Below are 27,642 nucleotides of genomic sequence, written 5' to 3' on the forward strand. Positions count from 1 at the left end.
ACCAGACAAAAGGGATCCTTCTATTTTATTAGATTAAAAAACACAAACCAGTAGGAACTAGGGGGAAAGATGGGGAAAGAAATACAGAGAAGAGCTGGGCAAAGATCAGCGATGACCAAGGGGAGAAGCAGGGCTTCTTAAGAGCCCCAACTTAAGAACCTTAAGTTAGGACAGGAAAGAGGTTTCTAAGGACCAGACATCCCTTCATTTGATGACAATTTTCTGGCGCAAGGCTCGGGGCCCAGAGCCAGGGAGGGGCTCAGGAGGTGGTGGGCCAGGGCCCAGGGCTGAGGCAGTGGGCGGCAGTCCATGGGCAGTGATGTACTTCTTGTAGGCCTCACGGATGATCTTGAAGGCTCGAGCAGTGGCATAGGGTATGTCTGTAACAGGGTCCCGATATAGGGCTGGCCGATGGGTCACTGGGCAGACCTCCCGGACGGGGATCTTTGGGGGCCGCCCTTGAGGAAACCATTCCTCAAATGTGGCATCGTCACTAAAAGTGATGAAGGTACGTGAGCAGCGAGCAGGAGGGATGACGGGTCCAGTCCCAGCACGGGCAGTCAGTGCAGAAGCCATGGGAGCAGGATCAAGTCTGAGGGAAAAGACAGAAACACACAGAGCTGAGAGGTGAAGACAGCAGAGAGATCAGAGAACTCAAGAAAGAGGCGGCGGCAGTGATGGCAGCAGTCCGAGAGAATCTGTTAAGTGACAGACAGGACAAACAAAGCAGGGCTGGATGGAAAAAGAGGAGGAGACAGCGACTATAAGAAAAATCGGAGCTGATGGGGAAAGGATCTGAAAGATACCCAAGTGTCAGGAGAGCTGTGTGAGGAGAGCAAGTGAGACGGGGCTGAGGAAACACAAGCTGAATACAGAAGGGAGACATTGCACTCTGCCCCGAGATTCACTCACTCACCCTTCTACATCGACATTCTCTTCTTTAGGGCCTGGCTCCCCAACCAGTGGCACAGTCACTGAATGGTAGGTGATTATGGGCCCAGGGCACTTCCGCTTCTTGTGGACCTGCTTCTTTTTGTCAGCCTCGAGACGCTCATATGTCTCTTCAGGAAGGAACGAGCAGATGGTCAATTCTCCACTTCCCAAACCCCAGTCCTGTCCTATAGTCTGTTAATTACCCTCTTGGCTGTCTAGTCACTGCTCACCCAAGCCAATTAGCAAAGTCCTCTAAAGCCCTCAAGCATCTCCCATTTCATAAGGTTTCTGCTTGCCCCTTTTGACATACACCCTGCTCGTCATTTCTTAGGGTCACTTGATTCCTCACTGGCTCAGAACAGTAGGACTTCAGAGCTGAAAGGGATCCTTTGGCAAGGAGCCTGCTCATTTCCTCTAACCTCTCGTTACTGTTCTGTCAACTTGCTCCTACCTATCCAAGGCAGCACACTGCCTCTTGAGGACTCCCTAGTGATTAGAGTTCTTTCCTACTTTTAAAAAGTAATTTATAATTCACTGAGTCATTTGCTTTTTCGGCTGTGCTGGATCTCCGTTGATGCATGGGCTTTTCTCTAGCTGCAGCGGGTGTGGGCATCACGCTGTGGTGGCTTCTGGCGTTGTGGAGTGTCGGCTCTAGGCACGTGGGCTCAGCAGTCGTGGTTCCTGGGCTCTGGAGCATAGGCTCAGCAGTTGTGGTGCACAACTTAGGCTTAGTTGCTCTGCAGCAGTTAGGATCTTCCCGGACCAGGGATTGAACCCATGTCTCCTGCATTGCTAGGCGGATTCTTTACCACTGAGCCAGCAGGGAAGCCCCCTTCTTTCCCACTGTGAGCTGAAATATACTTCCTGTTGATAGTGTTTCACCTTTTAAGGCCAAAAGAAACACAAATCTAACCTGTCTTCCACTTGACAGTCCTTTAACTAGTTGAAATTCGTCTCATCTCTCTTCAGGCTGATCACAGTACCCCTTCTACTGAACCATTCCTCATAAAACATGGTTCTGAGTCACTCCCTCCTTTGCCACCTGTGCCAAAGACACCCTTCTGTTCCTGTACTTACCATGATCTATGGCAGAGACTGCAAGACAGCAGCCCCCTTATGTGTCCTGCTTGATTTGCATAGTGTTTTAAAGAAAAATCTGAATTAGCTGCTGACATTTAACAGTCAGGAAATTACATTCAAAGACAGAGGTTTCTGGTGCCCTCTGAAACACTAAGAAAATCTGGCAACTTTGTATCTGTATTCTCACAGGGCAACAATGAGCTGAGCTAATGGTTCCTTCTTTCAGGCCCTCCCCTCTAGCTCACTAGTCACCCGGTCTGGACCAGGTGACACTGCTCTGTGGCAGTTCATTGTTGGTACACACGTCTCTCAAGGGCAGTGACTGTGACTCATATTACCTATACATCATGAGGGTCACGCAGCATTCCACACATTACAGGAATTCAATAAAGATTTGTTAATGTATACACAGATCAAAATATACCTGGTCCCTCTGTCCCTCTTAAATGCGGGTACTCTGAACACAATTCTCTAGTGCAGGGGTCCCCAACCTCTGGGCCGAGGACTGGTACCTTCTGTCAAATCAGTAGCAACATTAGATTAGAAATAAGGTGCACAATAAATGTAATGTGCTCGAATCATCCTGAAACCATCCCCCCCCCCCCCCCGCCGGGTTCGTGGAAAAATTATCTTCCACAAAATTGGTCTTTGATGCCAAAAAGGTTGGGGATCACTGCTCTGGATAAAGTATGACCAGAAGAGTCCGCTGGACACCTACTCCCCTGACCCCTCCACCCCCATCCAGTGATTTAATCTCTCTTACACTTGAATTCTGGATGATAATACTGCTTTCCCTGGAGCCAACCTTTCAACTCTTCTCTCAACACTTTCCTGTACCCTCTGTAACCCCTGCTCTATAATCAGCCAGCTCATCTATTTCGTCAAGTTTCTCACTCAGCATGCCTTCCAAAACTTGCCTTACAGGAAACCTGTCATCCGTAGAGGCCACTACTCCCTGCAACCCTCTGGTGGAGGCCGCTTATTCTCCCACACCCCGGGCAGGATGTGCCTGTGTCCTGTGGAGCCCCACGCTTCAGCTCTCGTTGCTCCATTACCCTAGATACCTCTGTTCTTCTAGTACTTCGAGTACCTGAAAATCTCTGCACTCTATCACTCCCTCCAGCCTTCCTTTTCTCTTATCAGTCATTCTCTTATCAATCTAAACTCCTTCGCCCAGACCTGGATCGATGAGCAGTACTGGAAAAAAGTTACACAACAGGTAGAATGAAACCGCCAGAAATTCATGTTCCCAAACTTCAAAAGACCTGCCAACACCAGCAGATGATCCTATCTCCACAACAATTTCAAACAGTCTTCACTTCAAGCTTCCAACTCTATCTCCAACACCTGACAAATGACAGTCCCTAAAAAACATCAGATGAAAACCATTATACTGGCCTGCTCTGGATTTACAACCCTATAGCTATGAGCCACCCTTACTTCCTTCCTCTTACCTTAGGCCAACCCTTCTACCCGTGCCCTAGCTCCCACCCTGACTCCCACTTCTCTAAAACCCTACACTATTAATGATCCTTTCTTGTCTGTCTTAAAATTCTTTCTGTTGCATCTCATCAAAAATATATACTCTCCAATCTTTGAATAAAAGAAGGACAAACCCTTTCTTGACCCCCAGACCCTCCAATGTTCTTCTCCTACCCTTCATGGTCAAATTTTAAAGGTTTGGCTTCCCAACAACTTCCCAATGGCTTGCTCCCCCAAAAGTGCTCCCTAAGGTCATTTCTGACCCCATGTCACCAAAACTAACGGACACTCCTCAGTTCTCTTCACTGGCATCTCAGCAAGACTGGGCAGCTACTGCCCCATTCTCTTTCCTTAGGGTTCTTAAGACAAACTTTCCTGGCTCTTCTCACTCTCTGGCCTTCCCTCAGATCCTTTTCTAAGCTCCTCCTCTTGTAGGAGACCATTACTTTTTGGTGTCTGCAGGACCTTCTTGAGCCTCTGCCTACCCTTCTTCCTCTGTGTTTTCTCCCTGAGTGATCTCATCTACTCCAGTGTCAACTGCCATCCACATTCAAAACCTTCCAAATTTGTATTTCTAGCCCAGATATCTTGTCCTAACACCAGATTTGTGTGTTTATCTGATTTCTCAGCACTGCATGAACTTCTCACAGACATCTCAAATCCAGCATGTTCAAAAATGAACTTATACTTTTTTTCTCCTGCCAAACATGCCCCACCAGGATCTCCTATGTCGGAAGCCTGGGAATCACTCTCTTTACAGTGGCCGGAAACCATCAATGTAGTAAAAGGATGCAGATTATAATTATAGTGACATCAAATGACCTCATTATCTGCGATATTTCTCAGTCATTTATGTTTTAAGAGATAACCAGTTTTAAAGTACGGCGTTGCCATTATACCGATAAAGGGTATATTTCCCGTTTTAAAGCCCATATAATAATAATTTTTTTTTTAAAGTCACGACAGCTGGACTTCCCTGTTGGTCCACTGGTTAAGAATCTGCCTGCCAGCACTATTTACGATAACTAGGACATGGAAGTAACCTAGATGTCCAATAACAGATGAATGGATAAAGAAGCTGTGGTACATATATACAATGAAATATTACTCAGCTGTAAAAAGAAACTAGTTTGAGGCAGTGCTAATGAGATGAATGAATCTAGAGCCTATTACACAGAGTGAAGTCAGTCAGAAAGGAAAAAATAAATATCGTATATTAACGCATGCATATGGGATCTAGAAAGTAGTACTGATGAACCTATTTTCAGGGCAGCAATAAAGATGCAGACATAGAGAACAGACTTATGGACACGGGGGTGGTAAGAAGGAGAGGGTGGGATGAATGGAGAAAGTAGCACGGAAACATATACACTATCACTACCATATGTAAAATAGATAACCAGTGGGAATTTGCTCTATGATTCAGGGAACTCAAACTTGGGCTCTGCGACAACCTCGAAGGGTGGGATGGGGTGGGAGGGAGGCTGAAGAGGAAGGGGACATATGTATACCTACGGCTGATCCATGTTGATGTCTGACAGAAACCAATACAACACTGTAATTATCCTTCAATTAAAAACACATGAATAAAGAATCTGCTCTGTCGAGGCCGAGGACACTAGTTTGATCCTGGTCCAGGAAGATTCCCCATGCCATGGAGCAGCTAAGCCCATGCACCAAAGATACTGAGCCCTCATGCCCCAGAGCCTGTGTTCCACGCAAGAAGCCACCCTACGACAATGAAGAAGAACCTCTGCTCTCGGCAATGAGAGAGAGCCTGAGGGCAGAACGAAGACCCAGCACAGCCAAATATAAATATTTTTTAAAAGTCACGACAATACACCCTGAAAATGTTGAAAATTAAATCTTCTGTGGTCTTTTGGAGTGAAAGTGAAAGTCACTCAGTCATGTCCAACTCTTTGTGACCCCATGGACTATACAGTCCATGGAATTCTCCGGAGTGGGTAGCCTTTCCCTTCTCCAGGGGATCTTCCCAACCCAGGGATCGAATCCAGGTCTCCCACATTGCAGGTGGATTCTTTACCAGCTGAGCCACCAGGGATACCCAAGAATACTGGAGTGGGTAGCCTATCCCTTCTCCAGCGGATATTCCCAACACAGGAATTGAACCCAGGTTTCCTGCACTGCAGGCAGATTCGTTACCAACTGAGCTATCAAGGAAGCCCCAAAGATGTGCTTCAATGACCAGGAACAGAACCCGGGCGAGGTAGTGAGACCACCGAGTCCTAACCACTAGACCACCAGGGAACTTTCTGGAGTGAAGGTATCTACATTTCAAAACTACTGATACCATTAAACTAAAATGAGTTAGTGAAAGTGAAGTCATTCAGTCGTGTCCAACTCTTTTCGACCCCATGGACTGTAGCCTACCAGGCTCCTCCGTCCAGGGGATTTTCTAGGCAAGAATACTGGAGTGGGTTGCCATTTCCTTCTCCAAGAGATCTTCCTGACCCAGGGATTGAACCCAGGTCTCCCGCATTGTAGGCAGACGCTTAACCGTCTGAGCCACCAAGGAAGTCCTTAGGATACCAAGGATACCACTGAACTAAACTGAGTTGGCTCTCAGATATTCTGGGTAAACAATCTTCCACACCACAGTAAAACTGTATTTGGGTTATGCATATTCAATTATATGTGCTTGATGAAAAAAAGATTCAGAGAGAGAGAAATAGCAAATCAAATATTGTAGGAGATTTCCCCCATTATTTCATTCAATGCACATATGCTCCAGAGTGAGCACATGATGCGGGGAGTGAAATCTGCTGCTCCCTCATTCATCTCTCATGATCTGAGAACTCTCACCACCCCTTAAAGAAATGTATGCTTTTGTACTGAATGTTCCCATACAGGACTGTGTGCCAAGTAGCACATAAACTGAAGAGATCTTATAGAATTTTAACCTTAAAGCAATGTATCTCATGAACGGACTGATTCTACTGAATTTCTAATTCTCATGATCATTAAACCAGCATTATCATCTCACTGCATTTTGTGAACAAGCAAAGAAAGACGCAAGCAGGTTGTAAGTAATTTGCCTGCAGTCTTATAGCAAGTGAGCAGTGGAGCTAGAATCTGAACTCCTTTCCGTACAATTCCTATTTTAATACCAAAGCATTTTATTTTTATTTTTTTTTATACCAAAGCACTTTAATGTAACTTGTTCTTCAGGGCCCTCATTACTGCCTACTTCCTTGCTCCTAATCACTTTCTCTCCCAGTATCTTTCTTCTGATTTCTCTTGTCCCAAATCTCCATCTGTCCAATTCTTTGGGGCCTCTAGATCTAACTTTTTCTTGTGCTTCTCAGCCCCTCTACCCACTGTTCTCAAAACCAAAGACTGACCCAGTGAACGTAAGTTGAGCTCCTCTGTGATCTTGGCCTCCCTGAGCAGCTCCTCCTGGGTCAGTGGCCGCTCACAGTGGGGCCCCTTCCGTCGCCGTGACTGGCCCTGCCTCTCCTGTACCCGAAGGAATGTTTGTCGTGTGTGCTCAGCTGTAGATTGACGCATGGACTTCCGACCTGGGAAGGAAATCATAGGGGAAGAAATCTTTGAACTCATGTCTACTTTCTCTGAATTTAATTTTAAAGCTTTTTATTTGGAAATCATTTCAAACTTACAAAAAAGTTAAGAATAGTTCAAAGAACATCCATGAATCCTTTGCCAAATCCTCTGTTAACATTTTGCCCTATTTGCAATCTGTGTGTGCGTACTTTCTGAATAATCTGAGAGTTAAGTTATGCACATCAACATCACAGCTCTCTTCCCTAAATACTCGGTGTATATTTCCTAATTAGAATTATTCCTGCATGCTCATAGTAAAGTTATCAACTTCAGTAAACTTAACATGAATACAGTACTTTATCATAACACTTCAACTTTGTCTATTGACCCAAACATCCCCACTCACTGTCAGTGCCATCATCCTGTAGTTCTAATGGAAGCAGTGCCTTCTCTTCTCGAGTCTTCTGAGAGCTACCAGCTGGGGTGCTGACCTTTCGAGGCCTCAGGCTCTTGAGAGGCTCCTGGGGACAGAGTGAAATCAGATACCAGGGAAGAGAAGATATTGGGAGACAATGAAGATGTTAGGAAGAGAAAACCAGCAGAGCAGGAAGTGGGATTGGTGTGGGGCATAATGGGACCTGATGAAAGGGAGAATACAAATTAAGGAAGTCCAAGAAAACCAGGCCTCCCCTGCACCTTATATGCTTTGGTGACTACTCGGCGCTTCCTTCTTGGCTCTTCCGCTTCTCCATCACTGGATGGTTCATCCCCTTCGTCGATATCAAAGTCAGAGTCCACCTCATCCTCTGTGTCTGACTGGTCCCCTTGATACTCATCATCTCCTGATTCCTGAGGACACAGGGAGATGAGGTTCTCACTATCAGTTATTAATGCCCCTCTAGGAGGAAGAGAATCCCTTTGCCTGTTGATAAGGGCTGCCCCACTCTCCTTCCCAACCTAGCCTTTCATTTTCCTCAGGCAAGAAGGGCTGATGGTCTTTGGCTCTAGCACCACCCCTTCCAACGTTAACTGACTGCCCTTTACCTGCAGCACCCTCCCGTGTTGGCTCCCAGCACAGCACACTGTGTTAAGTGCTGGGGTACAAAAGGATATCGTTTGGTCTCCCCCTTCAGGGTCTCACAGTCAAGTATAGGAAAAGACATCATTATAAATGGAAGTTTTAATACAGGGCAACATATAAACTACCAAATGGCAATAAAATGTTATAGGTGATCAGAGGAAGGCACACCTGCTATGGACTGATGGCCTGGAAAAGTCTAAATGTTAGACTTTATTCCTTTAGACCAACAGTTGGCAAACTTTTTCTGCAAAGGACCAGATTAAAATAGATAGTGGGTTAGATTCAGCCAGCAGGTTGTAGTTTACTAAACTCTGCTTCAGACTTTAAAGAATGAAGAGGATTTGAGCCATGGTTTAAAACACTGCTAGTATTTAGACAGCCAAGAGGGAATCCCAGGCAGAGCAAATGACGGGAACAAAGGTACAGAAGCAAGAATGTGTACAGCATGTTTATGGAATAAGGATTTAGACCTAAGCAAAGCAGGTCTGTCTCTGGTAGAAGTCTTCCTAGCTGACTGCCTTTGGCTTCATCACAGCCTCCTTCCAACATTAACTGAATGCCCTATAGAGCTACAAGATTTGAAAAGAAGGTTGCACTCAATCTATGTGCTCAGTTGTGTCCAACTCTTTGTGACCCCATGGACTGAAGCTGGCCAGTTTCCTCTGCCCATGGAATTTTCCAGGCAAGAATACTGAAGTGGGTTGCCATTTCCTTCTCCAGGGATTCGATCTACAGAGAAATGTAAATGTCATGACTTAATGACATTTAACTTTTAAACTTATGATCTTAACTTGCAGGACAGTGATTCTCAATCCTCTCCCTCTTCTTACTTGGTCCAGCACGGATAATCACCGCTGAAGTAAGGTAAAGTTACTGAGAAATATGTCTCATTCCTCAGGTGAGTTGGGACAGAAAAAGAGTTGGGTCCTACCACCATGTATGAGCTTCCCTAGCTGCTCAGATGGTAAAGAATCCGCCTGCAATGCGGGAGACCTGGGTTCGATCCCTGGGTTGGGAAGATCCCTTGGAGAAGGGAATGGCTACCCACTCCAGTATTCTGGCCTGCAGAATCCCACAGACAGAGCAGCCTGGCAGGCTGTATAACGCATGAAGTTGCAAAGAGTCAGACACAACTGAGCAGCTTTCACTGCATACCATGTATAATGGGAAGACACTGAATATTCGGGGAGGAGAGGAAAACTACATACAAGGAGTGTTTCAGAAAGTTCTGGAGGTGGTGGGATGGACTGGAGTAGAAAACACATAGTAGAGCCTAAGCCTGAGTTTGGGCTAAAACAGCAGCCACACAGGAAAAGAGAGAGAGAGAAAAAATGCCCGGGAGGAGGGGAGTTAACTGAGCAGGGTAGCACCTCAAACATGTGCCTCTCTCTTCAATCACTGACAAGACTGATGGGTTAATCTTGTACACATGGTGGCAAAGCAAGCAAATAACACAGCTGACAACCCAAGGCAGCCAGTACTCAGTCTTGTACTGGTGACCATCATTTCCTCCCAACTAATGTTTGTGAAAGACAGCCTGAGAAAACATTAATCCCCTCAGCCCTGAGCTAGTATTAAATCATATCACCAGAGGGTAGTAGTTCAACTACACATTAGCTTAGTGCCCAACTGAAATGCTTTCACTAAGTTACGGATTTACTATCATTCCTTTGGCTTTTATCGAGGGTCATTAAGAGACATGACTAGTTAAGAGAATGCTTTTACATCATCTACCAAACCCCTGTTATTTTATTTACAAGGATGTAATTCTCCTTGGGACTTAATGCTGAGTAAGTATATCTCTCTTAAAGAACTTAAATGCTTCTTTCTTACAAAAAAAGAAATTCAGGATTTGGCTGCCAGGAAACTCACAGCTAAACTTAATATCAACTGTACCATTTTAGCAGAGGCTCCTGGTACAATTACTTCTCATCTGTCTCTATTTTTACTGTTCCTACTTTTTGTTTATATCATAAGCCTTCTTAAATCCTTTTTGGAAGCATGAAGGGTACATATTAAATAACGACTCGTAAAATGACAGGAATAGGAAAATGGCCTTTGGAAGAGAGATGAGAAGGTTCTATTTTAAACTAATTGGTTATGACTGTGTTAAGTAATGATTCCTAACCAGTCACCAAGTCCTGTGGATTCTAATTCCTTAGTTTCTCTTGACTCCTCCTGTTCTTGTTTCTCTACTCTCACTGCCTCCTTCTACCATTTTCCTCATTATAGAATGATCTTTCTAAAGTACAAATCTGACCGTGAAATAATCTCAGTCCTCTGAATGAAGAATAAAACTTAACATGGCTCACAAAACCCTACAAGAACGGGCCCAGGCCTACTCCCGCTATTATTCTCCTTCCTAGTTTAGAGTATGAGAGTAGCTGTGCAGGTCCCAGAGCAGGATGTCAGTGTCTTTACATATTCTGCCCCACCCTCCTCCAGGACTAACCTTCGTCCTTCCCTGCTTCCAGTCCTACTGCTCTCCATCCAGCCAAGGCTCACTTTTCAAACTGTCCTCAGCGTAAACATCACCTTTCCCAGGGATGCCCATCCCAAACAACTTTGTCTCCCAAGTGCTACCATAGCACCCTATGCTTAACACTTTTCTCCTTATCACACGATATTGTAACTGACTGTTACCTCAGCTAGGTCCCCCACTGGAGTCTGGAAAACGTAAGGATAAGGTGGTGTTTTTAATACTCTCTGTTTCCACAGCGCCTATCACAGTGCTTGGCTTGCTTTAGGCACTTAACACATTTAAAGAATGGACATATTCAATCAATACAAATTTAACAAGTGTCAACTCAATCCAGTCATTGGACTAGGCACTCGGATGTACACTGTTAAACAAAACAGATAATCTCTAACCTTACGGAACTTACAGTCTACTGGAAGGCATAAACAAACAAAATATATCTAACTACAAATTGAAATATGTTCTATGAAGGACATACATGGGGTCACTTTTCAGGACAGTCAAGAAACTGTTATCTAAGAAAACATTTATAACGATATTTGAAAGCTGAAAAAATGAGTTGGCTAAGTCCCTCTATCTTTTTTTCTGAGAGATTCTTTTCTACAGTTCAGGTGAATAACCAGGCAGTAGGCCAACGAATATACACCGCGTGACTAGGATGTGCCTGGCGTATGCTAGACGTCAGAAGCGCTGAGATGCAGTTAAGGAAATACACAGTAGTTTTCAGCCATAGGCTGGGGTCCTTCGGACAACTTCTCCATCCCTGACCCCTCCAACACCATTCAGGGCTCCCCCTGCTAGGACTCCAGTTTATCCCCTCATCTTGCCCACCGCCATCTCCAGTACCAGCTACCAGGACTCCTCTCCCCCGCCCCCTTCTTTGTCCGAGGTTTCTCTCTCCGTCAGTACTCCTTTTAGCTTTATTTCCTCCCTCTTCCTGGGCCCGGCTCTTGCCTCATTGAAACCCCCATAAGTCGTCTGGTAGAACTCATCTTCTTCCTCTGCTTCCAGAAGCCCAGAGAGCCGGTTCCCCGCGGTCTTCCGGGGGGCGCGGCCCCCAGCCAAACTCATAACGCCTATGGAGACAGCGCAGCCACCACCAAGCCCCTCACCCAGCGCCGTTCTCTAGGCTCGGCGCTCGATACCACTACCTGCGGGCGGACGGCGGAAGCCCGTCGTCTACAGACAGAAGTAGCAGAGCGTCGAGAAGTTCCCAGTACCGTTCAGTTCAGATCAGTCGCGTCCGACTCTGCGACCCAATGGACTGCAGCACGCCAGGCTTCCCTGCCCATCACCAACTCCCGGAGCTTACTCAAACTCAGTTCCATTGAATTACTGATGCCATCCAACCATCTCATCTTCTGTCGTCCCCTTCTCCTCCCGCCTTTAATCATTCCCAGCATCAGGCTCTTTCAAATGAGTCAGCTCTTCGCATCAGGTGGACAAGGTATTCGAGTTTCAGCTTCAACATCAGTCCTTCCAATGAATATTCAGGACTGATTTCCTTTAGGATAGACTGGTTGGATCTCCTTGCAGTCCAAGGGACTCTCAAGAGTCTTCTCCAACACCACAGTTCAAAAGCATCAGTCCTTTGGCGCTCAGCTTTCTTCATAGTTCAACTCTCACATCCATACATGACTACTGGAAAAACGGTCTAGGTTGGTCATAACTTTTCTTCCAAGGAGCAAACGTCTTTTAATTTCACTGCCTTCTCAACTCTTCAGCCCCGCCCATTTCTGCGTTGAGGCCACCCCAGGCTCCCCGCCCCAGTAAGCAAGTTTATCCGGGCTGTGGAATGATACGACACCAGGAGCCCTTTACCCCACGGACAGAATTTGGGAATCAATAAAATTTCATTTAGAAGAGGTCAGTTTCCGTCTGTTCCGTACGTTTTTCATTCCGTTGTCAATAGAAACCTTTCTGTTATTGTTCAGTCGCTAAGTCGTGTCAGACTCTTCGACCCTATGGACCGCAGCACTCCAGGCTTTCCTGTCCTTCAGTCTCTCTGAGTTTCCTCAGATTCATGTCCACTGAGTGGGTGATGCTATCTAACCATCTCATCCTCCCTCTGCCGCTCCCTTCTCTTTCTGCCCTCAGTCTTTCCCAGTATCAAGGTCTTTTCCAATCAGTTCGCTCTTTGCATCAGGTGGCCAAAGTGTTGGAGCTTCAGCTTCAGGATCAGTCTTTCCAATGAATATTCAGGGTTAATTTCCTTTAGGACTGACTGGTTTGAGCTCCATGCAGTCAAAGGGACTCTCAAGAGTCTTCTCCAACACCACAGTTCAAAAGCATCAATTCTTCGGCGCTCAGCCTTCTTTATGGTCCGACTCTCATAACCGCACATGACTACTGGAAAAACTATAGTTTTTTTTTTTTCAACAGCATTGACTTTTATTTATTCATGTTGTCACCTGAAATGACATCTGTTGGATTTAAATGTTCATTAATGTAAATGGCTGAACAAATGCGTTTTAATGGATATTCAATTCATTAAAAAAACCCTCAATATCCCTCATAGTTCAAGTCACTTCCACATAGCCTTGTGACAACTCCCACACCAAAATAGTACTTTTTTTTGTAAATTTTGACCCATTATTACTCCCATGTTATGGTCTTTTCAGCTGTCAAGAGTACAAGGTGAAGAAAAACTGTAGTTAGATGGGGGTTGCACCTGGAAAACAAATTCCTTAAACTCCACATACACGTTTCAAAACTGCTGGGTCCCAAGTCCGTCTATGAACTCCCAGGCTGCCAGTATCATGTGCAGCATAGTAAAGCTATCCTATCTGAATAGTTTATTAATTCTGCATAAATCAGGTCAATCAATGTGTCACCTGTAACAGACTGTGCACTTTTAACTGAACATGCAAAATATTCACTCTCTTAAACTTTACATCATCATTTGGTGTCAAACAATGAGCCAAATCCCAACAGTATATACAAAAAACAGCTTTGCATTTACAAAAGATTGTTTCCTATACTGATTAATCCAGACAGCTAAATGCTCAAAATTCTCTAAGCCAGGCTTCAGCAATATGTGAACCATGAACTTCCAGATGTTCAAGCTGGTTTAGAAAAGGCAGAAGAACCAGAGATCAAATTGCCAACATCAGCTGGATCATCAAAAAAGCAGCAGAGTTCCCAGAAAAACCTCTATTTCTGCTTTATTGACTATGCCAAAGCCGTTGACTGTGTGGATCACAATAAACTGTGGAAAATTCTGAAAGAGATGGGAATACCAGACCACCTGACCTGCCCCTTGAGAAACCTGTATGCAGGTCAGGAAGCAACAGTTAGAACTGAACATGGAACAACAGACTGGTTCCAAATAGGAAAAGGAGTACGTCAAGGCTGTATATTGTCACCCTGCTTATTTAACTTATATGCAGAGTACATCATGCAAAGTGCCAACCTGGATGAATCACAAGCTGGAATCAAGACTGCCAGGAGATATATCAATAATCTCAGATATGCAGACGACACCACTCTTAAGGCAGAAAGTGAAGAAGAACTAAAGAGCCTCATGAAAGAGGAGAGTGAAAAAGTTGGCTTAAAGCTCAACATTCAGAAAACGAAGATCATGGCATCCGGTCCCATCACTTTATGGAAAATAGATGGGGAAACAGTGGCTGACTTTTTATTTTGGGGGGCTCCAAAATCACTGCAGATGTTGACTGCAGCCATGAAATTAAAAGACGCTTACTCCTTGGAAGGAAAGTTATGACCAACCTAGACAGCATATTAAAAAGCAGAGACATTACTTTGTCAACAGAGGTCCGTCTAGTCAAGGCTATGGTTTTTCCAAGTAGTCATGTATGGTTGTGAGAGTTGGACTATGAAGAAAGCTGAGTGTGGAAGAATTGATGCTTTTGAACTGTGGTGTTGGAGAAGACTCTTGAGAGTCCCTTTGACTGCAAGGAGATCCAACCAGTCCATCCTAAAGGAGATCAGTCCTGGGTGTTCGTTGGAAGGACTGATGTTGAAGCTGAAACTCCAGTACTTTGGCCACCTGATGCGAAGACTGACTCATTTGAAAAGACCCTGATGCTGGGAAAGATTGAGGGCAGGAGGAGAAGGGGACCACAGAGGATGAGATGGTTGGATGGCATCACTGACTCAATGGAAATGGGTTTGGGTAGACTCTAGCAGTTGGTGATGGACAGGGAGGCCTGGCGTGCTGCGGTTCACGGGGTCGCAGAGTCAGACGTGACTGAGCGACTGAACTGAACTAAACTCATTGGTTTATGAAACTTTATTGAAAAAGAATAAATCAATTACTAGCAGAGCTATTAGTTGATCACTCATCCATTGACAACTTGCACCATTTATTCAGTGCTATATTAAACAGCGTATTGGAAGACAGATTAACTAATAGCTCCAAGCCTCCTAACAATTTAAATGAAAATTTTAAAATGTTTGAGACCCTATTTTCGAATACAAGTGTGTTTGACTTCCTGTTTCCATTCTCTGTAGAACAAGAACAGGTCATTCCTTTATTGAGATGCATAAAATACATCACATTTTCTGTTCTGCTGATGCTATAAATTCAATAAATTATCCAGCCACATCAGTTATGAGCATAAAGTATATCATGTAGCCTCAAATCTCTAACAGTGGAATGCTTAAACAAGGATGGATGCTGCTAGAATAATCCTGCTTCCTTTGATGCGACAACTCAGCCTCCATCTCCCTCCCTCTCAGATGATTCTTCAGCATGTTAGAGCAGTGAGCAATGGTTCTAGTCTGGTAGCCAAGTTAGAGTGAACACATTGGCTACATAGTACACATGCTACATTTTCTAAAAAATTCTGAATCTTGCGCAACTATTCTCTTGTAACTACTTTACAGTTTCTAAAAGCAGTTATTGTCCAAAGCTGGAAGAACTTAAGCCTTCTCAGATGGGCATGTGACTGGAGGGAGGTAAACAAAAAATACAATTAAAAAAGATGAGGTCTGATACAAGAGCAGCCCGGTAAGAAAATCAGAAAAGAAGCACTAATTTAAAGTTTATTCTAACTATAATACAGGTTATTCTGTCTTTAAGGTAGCATCACATGGCATACTTCTGAGTCCATTCCCGAGATATTCTGCTGTACTTATCTCTGTCTGTTTCATAGATCCATGCAGTCTCTGGCACTAAGGGGTCACCTGGGTTTGGATCACATAGCAGTGAACAAATGGATAAAAAAACTTCAGAAACAGTTAAAGCAGGAGACCACTGTGATCTTAGAATATCGAGACAAATGCTGCCATTACTGTTAATATTTGGATCATAAATTCTTGTTGTAAATACAACCTTAGGTGGTTTGAAGGGGTAGTCTGTAGGCAAATGAATTGCCAAAACGAATACACTGTCTTGATATGGGCTGTCATGAGGTCCCATAATTGTGACTTGCCAGTGAAACATATCATCCCTCAACTGGACTTGCAGAACATTGTGCTGGAGGGTCACAGGCCAAATCACTAAGTTCCTTATTAGTCTGTTTTGGCACCATGGTCTGTGCTTTTTGTCTGGCTCCTCACTATCTCGGTGTGTGCTGGAAGGTCCAGCCAAAGCTCATGATTATCCCAGCGACTGGGAAGGATTGTCTATTCATCTTACACCAGCTCTGCCAGACACAGGCACTTGGTATTGAGGAGGTAGATCTCGCGAGAACCCCAAGGCTGGTTTCTTCAGCGCTCAGCCTTCTTTACGCTCCAACTCTCACGACCATACATGACTACTGAAAAAAAACATAGCTTTGAGTAGACAGACCTTTGTCAGCAAAGTGATGTCTCTGCTTTTCAATATTGTCTAGGTTTAGCATAGCTTTTCTTCCAAAGAGCAAGCATCTTTTAATTTCATGACTGCAGTCACCAGCCACAGTGATTTTGGAGCCCAAGAAAATAAAGTCTGTTACTGCTTCTCTAACAGAGCAGGATGAGCACAGCCCTTAGCAGGTAGCATTGCTGTGCCTCATTACTCTGCGCCCTGTTACTAGGCAACAGGTCCTGGTCAGCTATTGGTTAGCACGGCAGTGGGTCCTGCCCACTGTTAACTGTCAACAGGGGACCATTGGGGAAATGATTCAGTCAACAATCCATGGGGTGGTGGTCATCAGATGGAGAGTGAAGTAAAAGGCAGATGCAGGCCTTCTCCTGGAGGCCCTCCAGCTTACCCAGCCTCGGGCCAGCAGGTGAGCTGGAGGGTCCAGGGAGCAGACTAGTGAGCCCAGGGACTATGTCCTGCAGAGCTCCAGAGCCCTCACTAAGGCCCTCCACTAGCCATGGCCCAGGACTTGTGAAGCAGTGAACCTCTCCCTGTCTCTGTGACCCACCAGCAGTGGCCGTCTGTATGCGTCACAGTCTGTGAGACCTGGTCTCCCCATTTGGACGGCCTGAGGAGACTGAGGCCACTTGGGTTGGATGCCTGGCTCCCTCAGGGATGACAGCTGGGCAGGATATGGGAACCTGGCCCTGAAGGAGCTGCCAACTGAGATCTGCCTCCTCTTAGCCAGGACTGGGAACTTGGAGGGTAAAAGTTGTGCCTCGGGACTTTGCCCTTTCTCGTCAGGACAGAGAATAACATTCATCTGGTAGAGATTTTCAGGAACATCGTTACCTGACCATGACCTGACCTCGAGAACAAAGGATCTGACACCCAGAAGTCTGTAACAGCTAACCATGCCTATCCCTCACCTTTTCCTTTTAAAGGGACTTGCTGACAGCTTTCAGTAACTTTGGGGTTCTAGGATATGAGCCACCCATTTTCTTGTATGCATCTGTAATAAACCTTTCTCTCTTTCAAACTCTTATGTTTAGTATTTATGGGCCTCACTGTGCATCGGGCGCATGGATTTGTGATTTTGGTAACACTGCCACATTTCCCTCTTCTACTTGCCATGAAGTGATGGGACTGGATGCCATGATTTTTTTTTTTTAATGTTGAGTTTTAAGCCAGCTTTTTACTCTTCTCTTTCATCCTTACCAAGAGGCTCTTTAGTATCTCTTCAGTTTCTGTCATTTAGAGTAGTATCATCTGCATATCTAAGGTTGCTGATATTTCTCCTGGCAGTCTTGATTCCAGCTTGTGATTCATCCAGGTTGGCACTTTGCATGATGTACTCTGCATATAAGTTAAATAGGCAGGGTGACAATATACAGCCTTGATATACTCCTTTCCCAATTTTGAACCAGTCTGTTGTTCCTTGTCCGGTTTTAACTGTTGCTTCTTAACCTGCATACAGGTTTCTCAGGAGACAGGTAAGGTAGTCTCGTATTTTCATCTCTTTAAGATTTTTCCACAGTTTGTTGTGATCCATGCAAAGGCTTTAGTGTAGTCAGTGAAGCAGAAGTAGATGTTTTTCTGGAATTCCCTTGCTTTCTCAATGATCCAATGAATATTGGCAATTTGATCTCTGGTTCCTCTGCCTTTTCTAAAGCCAGCTTATTGCTTATACATCTGGAAGTTCTTGGTTCATACTGCTGAAGCCTAATTTTAAGGATTTTGACCATGCTTTACTAGTATGTGAAATGAATGCAATTGCACGGAATTTTGAAAATTCTTTGGCATTGCCCTTCTTTGGGATTGGAATGAAAACTGACCTTTTCCAGTCCTGTGGCCACTGCTGAGTTTTTCAAGTTTGCAGACATGGTGAGTGCAGCACTTTCACAGCATCATCTTTTAGGACTTGAAATAGCTCAGTTGGCATTCCATCAATTCCACTAGCTTTGTTCATAGTAATGCTTCCTAAGTAATACTTTTGAACTGCGGTGCTGGAGAAGAATCTTGAGAGCCCCCTTGGGCAGAAAGGAGATCAAACCAGTCAATCCTAAAGGGAATCAACCCTGAATATTCATTGGAAGGACTGATGCTGAAGCTGAAGCTCCAGTACTTTGACCACCTGAAGAGCTGATTCACTGGAAAGGACCCTGATGCTGGGAAAGACTGAGGGCAGGAGAAGAAGGGGGTGACAGAGGATGGCATCACCACTCAATGGACATGAGTTTGAGCAGACTCTGGGAGATAGTAAAGGACAGGCATGCTGTAGTCCATGGATTGCAGAGTTGGAAACAACTTAGTGACTGAAGAAAAACAACAGTGCTTCCTAAGGCCCACTTGACTTCACACTCCAGGATGTCTGACTCTAGGTGAATGACCACACCATTGTGGTTATCCAGGCCATTAAGACCTTTTTCTCTTTAGTTTTAAAATGTGGACATTTACTACTTAAATCAACTTGTTTGATAAAAAACATTATATTTTAAGATAATATAAATACACATTAAAATAATTATAAATTGTGATTCTTTTGAGTGCAAACGAGTGGTTACCCAAAGAAGAAATAAAACCTCCTTCTGTGCTCAGTCACTAAGTTGTGTTTGACTCTGCAACCCTATAGACTGAAGCCTGCCAGCTTCTCTGCTGGGGATTTTCCAGGCTAGAATACTGGAGTGGGATGCTATTTCCTTCTCCAAAGACCTTTTCTGTATAGTTCTTCTGTGTATTCTTGCCACCTCTTCCTAATCTCTTCTGCCTTTGTTAGGTCCTACCGTATCTATCCTTTATTGTGCCCAACCTTACATGAAATGTTCACCTGATATCTCCAATTTTCTTGAAGAGCTCTGTAGTCTTTGCCATTCTATTGTTTTCCTCTATTTCTTTGAACTGATCACTTAAGAAGGCTTTCTTATCTGTCCCAGCTATTCTCTGGAATTCTGCATTTAGTTGGGTTTATCTTTACTCTTTTCCCTTGCTTTTTGCTTCTCTCCTTTTTTCAGCTATTTGTAAAGCCCTCTCAGACAACCACTTTGCCTTCTTGCATTTCTTTTTCTTTGGGATGGTTTTGGTCACCGCCTCCTGTACAGTGTTGGTGCAACTGGTTACCACATTTGGCTGTTAACCAAAAGATTGGTGGTTTGAGCCCACCCAAGGACGACTGTCCTTGAGGCCTTTTTAATAATCATTTCTCAAAACCCAGATTTTGTCACTCTTCTACTCAAAACTGTTAAATGACTCCCTGTTGACTACAGGATAAAGTCCAAAATCCCTGCGGCAGAATAGTAGTGTGATTAGGAACATATCTTTAGAGCCAGCCAGACGTAAGCTTGCATTTGAGCTTAAATTCTAGCCCTATGGAGAAGGAAAGGGCAACCCACTCCAGTATTCTTGCCTGGAAAATCCCATGGACAGAGGAGCCTGGTGGGCTACAGTCCATGGGGTCGCAAAGAGTTGGACACGACTGAGCGACTTCACTTCACTTCACTTCATGACTTTGGACACGTTACTTTACCTCACAGAATTTTAGTTTTCTTTTCTGTAAAGTGTGAGTGATAGGTATTAACCTAAGTATTAATCTTTCCTTTAAGGTGGTTGAGAAGATTAAGAAATGTAATCCTTATAAACTGCTACAGTATTTAGTAAGCACATAGATGTTTCAGTTCAGTTCAGTTCAGTCTCTCAGTCGTGTCCGACTCTTTGTGACCCCATGAATCGCAGCACGCCAGGCCTCCCTGTCCATCACCATCTCCCAGAGTGCACTCAAACTCAACGTCCATCGAGTCCGTGATGCCATCCAGCCATCTCATCCTCGGTCGTCCCCTTCTCCTCTTGCCCCCAATCCCTCCCAGCATCAGAGTCTTTTCCAATGAGTCAACTCTTCGCATGAGGTGGCCAAAGTACTGGAGTTTCAGCTTTAGCATCACAGTCATATCCTTCGTAATTCAGCCTCTCCCTGCTTTTCATGGCCTCAACTCCTGCCACATCATCCTATTCTAGCATCATTTCCCTGACACCAATTCTCTGTAGTGCCTCTATGCTTTTCTTCTTAAAAATCTCTTTCTGGTCTATCTGGCAAAATTCCAATTCTATAATACAGTGACGTCTTCTCACATACCCTTCCTCTCTTCCCAAACTTTCTAGAACCATTGAGATCATGCCTCCTAGAACCTCGGGAATAGTTCCAACCTCAAATAGTTTGTGGAGCCATCAAGAATGTATCAAAATAACCCCATTTGCATTGACATGGATGGCCCTAGAGATTGTCATACAGAGCGAACTATGTCAGAAAGAGAAAGACAAATATTGTATATTGTTTATATGTGGAATCTAGAAAAATCATACAGATGAACTTATTTGCAAAGCAGAAATTGAGTCAAAGATATAGAAAACAAACTTACAGTTACCATGAGGATAAGGAGAATGTGTGATGAATTGGGAGATTGGGACTGACATAGATAATATTATGCACAAAATGGGGCTTCTCAGGTGGCGCAAGTGGTAAAGAGCCTGCCTGCTTGATGCAGGAAATGTGAGACTTGGGTTTGATCCTTTGGTTGGGAAGATTGCCTGGAGGAGGGCATGGCAACCCACTGCAGTATTGTTGCTTAAAGAATCCCATGGACAGAGGAGCCTGGCAAACTACAGGCCATGGAGCCGCAAAGAGTTGGACATGACTGAAGAGACTTAGCATGCATACATAGAATAGGTAACTAATGAGAACTTACTGTGTAGCACAGGGAACTCTACTCAGTGCTCTTTGATGGCCTAAATGAGAAAGAAATCTAAAAAAGAGTTGATATATGTATATCATTTTGATGTACAGCAGAACTAACACACCATTGAAAAGTAACTATACTCCAATAAAAATTACTTAAAAAAAAGAATGCATCAACTTCTCTTCCCCATTTTTATTCTGAAAATGTTTTTCAAAACACAGCATTTATGCATACTTTATGATGGCACCTATTATGTTTTAGAGATTTTCCCTGTAGCTCAGATGGTAAAGAATCTGCCTGCAATGCAGGAGACTTGGGTTCGATCCCTGGGTTAGGAAGATCCTCTGGAGAAGGGACTGGCAATCCACTCCAGTATTCTCGCCTGGAGAATCCCACGGATAGAGGAGCCTGACGGGCTACAGTTCGTGGGGTCGCAAAGAGTCGGACACAACTAGGTGACTAACCCACTAACCCACCCATTGTTTTAATGATTTCTGTGTCTGTCCCTCATTAGTCTGATCTTTTTGCAGGCAGGGACTTTATCATCTGTGTATGCCAGAATTTCCCATAGTTGAGGACATAGCTAATTCAATGAATGAATTAATTAATAACTAATCGAGTGAATAAGGTATCATCATCTTATTTTGCCTCTGTGTTGAACTAACCACTCCATTTTGACCTGAGGTACTGTTCTAAGGCATGAATGTCATGTTAGTAAGGCTGTGTGTGTCTTTGTGTGTGTCTGTGTATACACTTTGTCCTTCAAGTTTGTATGTGGGGCCCTATTTTGAGATCATCAGATTGCCCTCCTCTTTCCAAAGTATATATTGGTAAACTCCCTTTTCCATTTTCTCGGGGGCACCAGGCCAATGTGTCCTGCTTTGCTCCTGTTTCCACACACTGCCACATCACTAGAGTACTGCTATGCAAGGAATGTTAATGGGGAAGAGTGGCTCTGTGACTCAGAAGCCAGCCCAGGGATTAAGCTGTAGTGGAGGGAAAGACAAGGTTTGGGGGAAAATATGAAAAACACTGTTGGCTTTATGCCTGGTGGCTCAGATGGTAAAGAATCTGCCTGCAATGCAGGAAACCTGGGTTCTATCCCTGGATTGTGAAGAATCCCTGGAGAAGGAAATGGCAACCCACTCCAGTATTCTTGCCTGGAGAATCCCATGGGCAGAGGAGTCTGGCAGGCTACAGTCCATGAGGTCGCAAAGAGTCAGACATGACTGAGTGACTAAGCACACACGTAGAAAATACTGTTAACTCCTTTCTGATTTTTGCTTTCAATCATTCATATATTCAGTAGACATGTATTGGGCACCTACTCTGTACCAGGCACTGTTCTAGACGTTTGAGATATAAAAATGGATAGGATGTAATCTTTGCCCTGAAATGTTCACAGACTTTGAGGGAGAACAAGTAAACAGACTGACATAATACAAGATGGTAGGAGTAATAGTGGCTATTTTCTGGTACATAAAGGAGAAACAAAGTCCCCCGAGAAACTACAATACAGGGGTCTCTTGTTTCAGGAAGCTTGAAATCTAATTCATAGATCAAATTCAAGGAAGGTGATCCCTCTCTTGACCTATGCCTTGGTGAATCAGGGTAAGAGGCAATCCAAGCATTTGAAGTGATCTACTTTCACTACCAAAAAGAAGATGAATAACCCAGCAGGTGGCAGCAGGCAAACAATTATTTTACATCTTGATGAGGGAGGAGTAGAAAGCAGAGGGAGGAGTAGAAAGCAGAGGTAAATGCTTGGAATTATGTTCTGGACGTTCAGATACTAGGTTCCCTTTCAAAGACCCAGAAGACATTCGGATAGAGAATAACTAGGCCCATGTTGGGGGCTGCAATACCCAGGATTTTACCCCATTCATCTTCATTTGTTCATTCCACAAATAATTATTGAGCCCTTACTACGTACAGAGTTACATCATGGGAGGAGCTGTAAATACAAGAATGAAACAGTCCTTACTCTCTGGCAGTTTAGTTTGTTCAGAGATAGGTCTTCATATTTCCCATCAAGGTTCATAATCTCCAGGGTATTTTATTAAAACTGAGCGGGGTTAGTACGAAGATTAGACTAGAAAGGGGAATTTCTCTGAGTCTCAGTGACCTTTGGAGAGGTAACAGAGAGGCTAAGGGCTCGGATCACAGGAAGACTGTTATGTTTCTGATCGTCTTCCGTGGCCTTTTAAACAGGTCTTCATTCGTTTATTTATCAAATATTTACTCAGCTCCATCACTGTGCCCAGCACTGCGCTTGAGGCAAAGTGTGGATCTGTTTCAAATGTCATTCAAAGGAAGGCAAGACACGCACGCTTGTTAAATAATAAACAAGGCAGTAAAGTCGGAAGAATACTTGGTGGCATGTGATGTTTTGTGATACTTAACTGTTTAACTGTCTGACTAGACACCACCGCTTCAGTCGGGAGGTTTTCCTGGGCTGTGAATGCCAGCCCAGCACACTCTTTTGGAGAGCTCAGACTTCTCGATTTAGTCCCGTCTAAGACTACCTTCTATATTGACTCACCAAGCCACCGTAGACAGAGCCGCACTGTCTTCCTTCCTTGGATTTGCCAAGGCGCGAGTGACCTGTGTCACGTGACCAAACTCAGCCTCTTGATTGGCTTGCCTCCTCTCAGGGCCGCCTTCCTCCCCCATTGGACGGGGTGGCCGCTGAGAAGAAGGTTGGGCGCATGCGCGGTGCCCGAATTTCCTTGGCCACCGGGAGTGAAGCGGTGGGGTTGGGCGATAAACAGGCTGTGGCTAGGGAGAAGGGGGAGGGGAGTTCGCTCCGCAGGGACTTCTCATTCCCCACCTTTTTCTTTTAGGTGTGGTTTGATCCAGACGCAGTTTCCCGGCAGCCGCTTGAGCTTACTCTGTTGTGAGAGGGGAAAGTAGCTCCTGCGGAAAGGGGTTAAAGTTGCTAAAACGGTGCGAGGCGAGAATTGTCCCCCATGCCATCCTAATGGTTCCTCCCTGAGTTGGTCCTGGAGCCCGGGCAGCATATCTGAGAGAGGCCCCGGAGGGGGCGGGGAGGTGCCCCGCACAACGCGGGTTCTGTGAAAATACGTGGGGAAGATTCGACTCCGAGAAGAGGAAGAGCGCGATAGAAAAAGAGAGGCCGCTGAGGGGGAGGGGGCTGCCAAGATGGCGTCTGCCTCCTCTGGGCCGTCGGCGGCAGGGTTTTCATCCTCGGATTCCGGCGTCCCTCCCTGCACCTCGGCCTCAGGTAATCAGGGCGTGGCGTGGGCTGGGGGCTGATGACTGTGCGATGGCAGGAAGAGCGAGACCCAGGAAGGGCACCTGTAGCTGGGCATGATTGAGGCGTTGCCGGTAAGGAGCACCGAGAACTAGGCTTTCATGTAGCTTTCAGAGCAAGCAGAGGGAATGTGAGGAAAGGATGGATTTGATTGAGAAAAGGGAAGCTGTCAGAAACACTGGCTGTCTTCAGGGAGACCGAGTTGAGGACTTTGAAGGAGTAGGGTCAGAAAAGGATGGAGATTGACGGTGGGAGTAGGGAGGAAAGAGGGAATCGAAGGGAGTAGAGAAAGAGTAAATAGAGGCTTCGTAAGTAGAGAGGAATTACGTAGTGTGAGAGGCAGGTTGATTGCGGGGTTAATTGGACAAAAACGTTGAAGAGAAACCATGGGACGTAAAAGTATGGAAGCGTTATGGGATGCTTTCCAATGCTGGGGCGTTAGGGAATTGGGGATTTTGTTGGGGGTGGGAATGAGTTATTGGAGGCTCCTGAGAGCCTCCCCCTAATGCGCCATTCCTTCTCACTTCGTGCCTCCCCTCCCCCCAAAACGCGCGCGCTCGCACGGACAGATACACCTACACGTTTTATCAAATATCCTCCTCTGGAGACTCCCATCTCTTGACTGCCCAGCTTTGGGAAGGAATGGGAAGTTTTTGAAGAGAGCCTGAGGTATGTAGAAAAGCAGGGTTTAAAAAACTGAAAACAGATGGAGAAGGCGGAACGATGGAGTCTCGAATTGCAGTAGAAGTTGAGGGAGGTGATGCAGGAAATTAGGCTTGAAAAGGATAGGGTGGGGATGGTTCTAAGTGCTGTGTAGGAATATTGCATAATAGGAAATGGACTGGAAGAATGCTTAGGCACGAAATTGGCACTTGGAGAAGGGAGCCGGGGAATCTAGCTCAAAGTAGTTAGAAACTGTTGAAGATTGAGGGAGAGCCAAGGAGCCCACCAGAAAGGCAACAGATTGCGTGTAGGAGGGGAAAATGTGTGGTGTTGGGATGTATGTTGGAGGGGGGAGTGGAGTTTGAGCAAGAAACTGTTCTAGAGCTTCCATCAGAAATGTCTGGGGTTCCACAGTGACTGTTACCTATACACTGGGAACAGGAGAGGCCGCCAGATGATGGATGCTCTACCCGAGACATTAACACTTGCTTAATCCTGGAATTGCATCCTACTCGTTTTGAGTTGACTAAATAGAGGGTTCCACCTTTTCCTGTTCAGTTCAGGTGAGCACATACTTGGTCATAAATAGCTTCTTCACAAACTGGAGTTTTGTTTATGTACAATCTATTTTTAGTTTTTTGAGAGGTGGTTTTTGCCTTTCCTATAAAAGATTAGTGGGCCAGAACAACTCCTGTTGCATTCTAAGTGTGAAGAAGGATAAAGTTAAAATGAAAGTTTTTAAATACAGTAGCTTCTTAATTTAAAACTTCTTTTCCTCTCCCCCAGTGCTGAAACAAGAATGGTTGTGTACAGTCTTTAAGCAGACTTCTTAACTATCAGATCAGGCATTAGAAACAGCTTAATGTTAAAAGCCTTGTGTTTATATCCCACAATTTAATTCAGCCTCTATCTCATGAAAATATTGTCCACGTGGACAGATTTAGGAGTAAAAGAAAATATTTCTGTCACACAGTGATGTCTTCAGGTTTTTGCTCCTACTTCAGATAGTCCTACTAGTTTTAGGTGTTACTATTTGATATTTTTGTATGTTTTTATATATTCTGTCAGATCCTAAGACTAGCAGGAGGTTATTCAGATAGTGTAAATGTTTTTTGCTGTTGTGTTTTCACCAGAAAATAAAATAATAGATTTCAGTCAATTTTACAGCTTCTTGGCTTTATTGTGTTCATATGTGAGGTCAAGATACAAAAATGGCTAAAAATTAAAAATGACTAAAAACAAATAGTTTTGGATTCCTTTTTTTTTTTTTTTTAACTTTCACCCTCTTTCTCTGTTTCTTTGGCAAATATTGAAACTGTTGGATTAAGAAATTCAGAAAAATTCTCATAAATATTCCTGGAAACATGGGATTATTGTGTGCAGATACACAGTGTTGACTTCTTTCCCATATCTGTATGTTCACTTCAGTTTTTGCTTACTGAATTTAATAGAATATTTCCTATTTCATTTCAAGGATATGTTTTTGAAGAGGATAAGGTGTTTGATTCAGATGCCAAAAAGGCTGTTGAGAATGTGTTTTGTGATTGGAGGAGAGTGGTGCTCTGTCTGGATAGTACCAGGGGAATTAAGGCATTGGCAGGAATAAATTGGTTTATGGTCTCCTAAATTGTTAAAGTGAAAGAGGCGAGTGAAAAAGGTGGCTTGAAGCTCAGCATTCAGAAAACTAAGATCATAGCATCTGGTCCCATCACTTCATGGGAAATAGATGGGGAAACAGTGGAAACAGTGTCAGACTTTATTTTAGGGGGCTCGAAAATCACTGCAGATGGTGATTGCAGCCATGAAATCAAAAGATGCTTACTCCTTGGAAGGAAAGGTATGACCAACCTAGATAGCATATTCAAAAACAGAGACATTACTTTGCAAACAAAGGTCCGTCTAGTCAAGGCTATGGTTTTTCCAGTGGTCAATGTATGGATGTGAGAGTTGGACTGTGAAGAAAGCTGAGCGCCAAAGAATTGATGCTTTTGAACTGTGGTGTTGGAGAAGACTCTTGAGAGTCCCTTGGACTGCAAGAAGATCCAACCAGTCTATTCTAAAAGATATCGTTCCTGGGTGTTCTTTGGAAGGAATGATGCTAAAGCTGAAACTCCAATACTTTGGCCATCTGATGAGAAGAGTTGACTCATTGGAAAAGACTCTGATGCTGGGAGGGATTGGGGGCAGGAGGAGAAGGGGACGACCGAGGATGAGATGGCTGGATGGCATCACTGACTCGATGGACATGAGTTTGAGTGAACTCCAGGAGGTGGTGATGGACAGGGAGGCCTGGCGTGCTGCAATTCGTGGGGTCGCAAAGAGTCGGACTCAGTGACTGAATTGAGCTGAACTGAAATTGTTAAAGGCTAAAAAGGTAGCCTTGTAGAAATTCAAGGTAGGAGTGTGTATGTTTGTGTTTTAATCATTCTAAAATCAACTTACTGTCCTTAGATGTTTAGGTGAACTCACTTAAATATTGGTGAAACTGAAATCCTAAAGGTAAGGTTCTCTGGCAGTGTATACAAAATAAGGATGTTAGGATTCAGGGACAGATTGATGTTTTAGATAAGTCATTCATAACCTTTTAAGGTTCAAAATCTTTTGGCATTCAAATTAGAAAGGATTGGTAATTTAAAACAGTTCTTCCCTGCC

At 44.4% G+C, this 27,642-nt stretch overlaps 2 protein-coding genes and 1 pseudogene across 5 annotated transcripts in view; 1 reads left to right on the forward strand and 2 right to left on the reverse strand.

Annotated features, from left to right (window-relative positions):
* Positions 9–11,750, reverse strand: VPS72 (vacuolar protein sorting 72 homolog). Its single transcript, XM_005677621.3, has 6 exons — positions 11,532–11,750; positions 7,714–7,866; positions 7,424–7,538; positions 6,858–7,034; positions 917–1,061; positions 9–592 (listed from the first exon to the last, which is right to left on the reverse strand). Exons 1-6 carry the CDS (start codon positions 11,646–11,648, stop codon positions 205–207), a joined length of 1,095 nt encoding a protein of 364 aa, XP_005677678.1. The 5' UTR covers positions 11,649–11,750; the 3' UTR covers positions 9–204.
* On the reverse strand, positions 15,613–16,072 carry LOC102175453 (annotated as a pseudogene).
* PIP5K1A (phosphatidylinositol-4-phosphate 5-kinase type 1 alpha) overlaps positions 23,761–27,642 on the forward strand; it is a 39,732-nt gene continuing 35,850 nt past the window's right edge. For 3 of the 4 annotated variants that reach the window (XM_005677615.3, XM_005677617.3, XM_018046069.1), the window contains exon 1: positions 23,762–24,297. In XM_005677615.3, the coding sequence (XP_005677672.2) occupies positions 24,216–24,297 (82 nt within the window). In that variant the 5' untranslated portion in view covers positions 23,762–24,215. Of the gene's footprint in view, positions 24,298–27,642 lie in introns of all 4 variants that reach the window. The other variant, XM_005677614.3, reaches the window with a different exon arrangement.

Source organism: Capra hircus, chromosome 3, assembly GCF_001704415.2.
Source record: "Capra hircus breed San Clemente chromosome 3, ASM170441v1, whole genome shotgun sequence".
NCBI lineage: Eukaryota > Metazoa > Chordata > Mammalia > Artiodactyla > Bovidae > Capra > Capra hircus.